General features: G+C 38.3%; 1 protein-coding gene across 2 annotated transcripts in view; it reads left to right on the forward strand.

Annotated features, from left to right (window-relative positions):
- LOC108907794 (origin recognition complex subunit 5) overlaps positions 1-2,310 on the forward strand; it is a 12,916-nt gene extending 10,606 nt beyond the window's left edge. For both annotated transcript variants that reach the window (XM_018711592.1, XM_018711590.1), the window contains exon 2: positions 910-2,310. In XM_018711592.1, the coding sequence (XP_018567108.1) occupies positions 929-2,263 (1,335 nt within the window). In that variant the 5' untranslated portion in view covers positions 910-928 and the 3' untranslated portion in view covers positions 2,264-2,310. The remainder of the gene's footprint in view (positions 1-909) is intronic.
- The last annotated feature ends 1,992 nt before the right edge of the window (positions 2,311-4,302 follow it).

Raw genomic sequence — 4,302 nt, forward strand, 5'->3', positions numbered from 1 at the left:
GTCAATTAGAGAGCGCTTCCAAAAAACAAGTAAACAACAGTGGCGCGTACAGAGGTAAAATGTAGTACATATGTGGAATTTAGGAAACAAATTGGATTTATAATAAATTACATTTAAAATAAATAGTTTATGAGAATAAAGGAATTTTTGTAGCAACAAGGTTGCCAGACCAGAACTGATCCCCTCGTCCCTTCATAATGTATAAAGAAATTATTCAATTTGTAAAACCCTTAAAGGCGTACTTCATTGGTTCCCTTGACAGGCAATGATTTATTACTTTGCATCGAATATGATCGTACTATAGGTACTTAATTGTAATTTAATGCAACACCATTGGAAGTTTCAAAGCCAAATATCTCGAAAACGGTGCGAGATAGCTACTTTAATAAAGTATACCTTTTTTGTGCAAAAAAGTTGAAAAATAAGAATTTGTTACCAAAGATGAGATACCTTAAAGTACAAAAAAGTTATGTAGTTTTTAACATATTCAATCTACTGCAGCTGGCGCTCTCTATGAACTTTAACCAAAATGTGAACAGATTTCAATTCCTCTACTGAAAGAACTTCAATCACCAAAATTTTGTGAGGATATTTGCATTTGTTAAGGAATAAATTAAAAAAACTGAAATAATATTTTACATTTAACACCCTGTATCTCTTTAACTATCAACTTTTGGACTAAGGTAAGTTCGGCTAAATCGCAATACATTTACTTGGGGAATCTACCCATGAATTTTCGTTTTACATTTTTATCCTAGTTTAAGTCTTTGGAAAAAAATTGATGATTAGTATGCTATATTGAGCCAAGAATGTAAAGTAATTGCGGTAGCACCCCGGATAATACCTTCCCGGACAGTATTCTGACGTTCCGTGAAAGAACTTAAAAAGTAACGAAGGCTTTTGTTCCAGCTGAGCCACGATATTCGCCATGGATCAGACTTTATCCTCATTGCAGTCGACTTTGCCCTGTCGGGATAGTCAGATCGAGCAACTCTATAATCTGTATGCATATAAAGATGAGCCCCTAGTGGAGAGCGTCTACATTTACGGAGGGCCAAGCACCGGAAAATCAATCGTAGTGACTACCCTTCTGGAGAGGCTCAAGATAAGACATGCCGTGGTGAACCTAATCGAATGCTACACGGCGAGAATTGTCTTCGAGACAATCCTAAATAAATTCTCCGGCCATAAGATGGATCCGCAGAAGCCGCTACCCTACGCGAGATGCGATCATCTGATGGATTTTATATTTAATTTGCAGAAACTGTCGCTAGAGAACGACCTGAATGGTTCTGTTTTAGTGCTGGATAAGGCCGAGGAGTTGAGAAATATGGACTTTAATTTATTAGCGGGTTTCCTTCGCTTTAAAGAATTAAGCGGAATCTCGATTTCGGTTATTTTTCTATCCGAGGTCGTCTTCGAGAAGTACTACTCCACTAACATCGTCGAGCCCATAAAGGTCTACTTCCCACAGTACAATAAAGATGAATTACTGGAAATCCTCTCCCTAGACGTCGATTGCGCGAGGAAGGCGCTGACGAGCGACGCGGATGAGTTATTCGAGTTCGACGAGGACTTCTACAGAAAATATTTGAACGTTTTCTTGTCTGTCTTCTACCGAACCTGCAGGGATTTATCGGAACTCCGATACATGTCGAGGAAAAACTTTGTGAAATATTGCCAGCCGATAATAAACAAGGAGCGCACCATTAGCGATTCCATGGCTCTGTGGAGAAATGTCGCCCCCGCACTGAAAGCCTCTTTGGAAGTGCTGTATCTGAGGGTCGACTCCGCGCAACCACAAAAAAAGTTCGGGGAAAATTTGGCGCAGAGCCTCGAGCTCCCCTTCTACGCCAAATATTTATTGATAGCGGCTTACCTAGCCAGCTATAATTCTGTTAAGGACGACAAGAGGCTGTTCATGAAGTACCACGGTAAAAAAATGAAAACTAGAAAGGACGTGAACGTAAAGAGCAAAGTGTCCGAGCAATTGAATACGCAGCTCGGGCCGAAGCCGTTCACTTTTGACAGATTGCTTGCCATATTTTATTCCATTCTGGATGATAAAGTCGGATTTAATAACAATTTGTTGGTGCAGGTTTCCAGTTTGGTGGAGCTGCAGTTGTTGTCCACGACGTCGGACAATTGCTGTTTGGACGGACAGAAATATAAGTGTAACGTTAACTTTGATTTCATACACGGCATTTCGAGGATGGTTGGGTTTAACATCAGAAAGTATTTGAGCGATTTTAGTCACGTATAAGTCAAGTATTTAGTCACATTAATATTGTGTTTATTTAAATAAATAACTTAAACGGTAGTATTCATTGTTACTTCTCAAATGACTAGTTTCCAGTTTTACAACATAAAGAAAAAAATCTTAAAATTACTTTTACAGCTGTAAGAGATATTCGCTTTAATGTCTTGCTTCTGTTACAGAAACGCTAAAGATGCATACATTTTTCTTGATTTCTAAACAAAGCTTAGAAAAGAAGAAAGAAAAGCAACAGAACGTTGTATATCAGAAATATCTACTAAGTTTGTTTATATTTTTTGTTACAGCATTATACAGGGTGTGGCGTGTATAATCTATAAAAATTAAACTACAGCTTCCTGATGATATTTGTAATAGAAAACTCTTATACGAAAAAGTTCTATCTTCGCGTTTTTTTTTGTAAATTAAAATTCATTTATTCAACGAAAATGAACGCCGAAGCTGTTATTTATTAAAAACTTTGGAAATGCAACCTTATAATTTAAGTCGGTATAATCTAATACTAGAGTAATACTAAAAGAAGGGTCGGTTACATTGTCAAAAAATTTGTGCAGTCAACTGATTTTGTATTTGTGTTGAATTCATTATTCACTTAATTATTCAATATTAAGCATCGTCCATCGACCTATCAGTGTTAAAAAGTGAAAGATGTCAGACAAAAGTTTTTATTTTGTAATTCCACGATAGTGACAGTGTAATTTTTATAAAGAAGTAAAAAATAAGAATAGTGTGCCGATTACATTAAAAACGAGATTCTTATTTCTTACTTTGCTTAATTTTTAAGTTTGTGCACAAACTAGTTTTACAATGAACCGAGAAAACAATGCATTTACTATTTCCGAACGTGTCGATATGGTGTTAGTGTATGGTGCAGTCGGAGAAAATGCGATCGCAGCGACTAAGTTTAACCGGGAACGATGGCCACAACCTCACCCCTCATGTGCAAATACAATCCTACAGTGCGTTCAGCACCTGCGATATACGGGAAGTGTTATTCCTCGAGTAGAAGGACGTGGTCAGCAAGTGAACTTTAATGTTGAAGATGCAGTGTTGGAAAATCTTGACGAAGACCCCACAATTAGTACTCGAAGACTCGCACATCAAGTAGGAACCTCATCTCGTACCGTACATCGCATCTTAAGGCGCTAGCTGTTGCACCCCTATCATCTGCAACCAGTTCAATAGATTTTACCCCCGGATTGTGATCAACGAATGCGTTTTTGCATATGGTATTTACGGCAATGTGCCCATCAAGTAGACTTTCCTGCTTATGTTTGTGTAACAGATGTGGCGACATTTATCCGTGATGAAGTGAATTTCCATAATATGCACATATGGGCCGATAAAAATCCTCACGCGATTAGGGAAACTCATTTTCAACATCGGTAAATGTTTGGGCTGGCATAATAGGCGATGTACTTGTGGGTTCTCATTTCTTTGAAGGGTGACTAAATGGACCAATATATGCTGACTTTTTGGAGAACCTGTTGCCTGAATTATCGGACAATGTGACATTACAAGTTCGGGCACGCATGTTTTATCTTCAAGATAGGGGGTCCTCAACACAGTACACGAGAAGTAACGATACTTTTGAATGAAATGTTTCCTCAGCTATGGATTGGACGCTTTGGTCCTGTCCCGTGGCCACCTCCGTCGCCCGATCTGACCCCAATGGACTTTTATCTTTGGAGTTACTTGAAGTCATTGGTTTATAATACGCCATTTGCTACGGTGGAAGAATTGCGAAACCGTATACTTGAAGCTGCTGACACAATTAGGGGAATACCTGGAATTTGGGAAAATATTCGCTAAAATTGGGTGCGTCGGTGTCATGCCTGCATCCGCGCTAATGGGGATCAATTTCAACATTTTCTCTAGAAATGTTAAGTTTTATTTCATTTTGTTGCATATTTTAATGGAGTTTGTTTAGTGCACGCAGTTGGCAACTACAGATGCTTACGGATGTGGTTTTGTTTGCGAACTCTTGCAGTAGCAACAAGGTATTTAAGATAGTAATTACTATTAAT

The sequence above is a fragment of the Anoplophora glabripennis genome, unplaced genomic scaffold, assembly GCF_000390285.2.
Source record: "Anoplophora glabripennis isolate ALB-LARVAE unplaced genomic scaffold, Agla_2.0 scaffold100, whole genome shotgun sequence".
NCBI lineage: Eukaryota > Metazoa > Arthropoda > Insecta > Coleoptera > Cerambycidae > Anoplophora > Anoplophora glabripennis.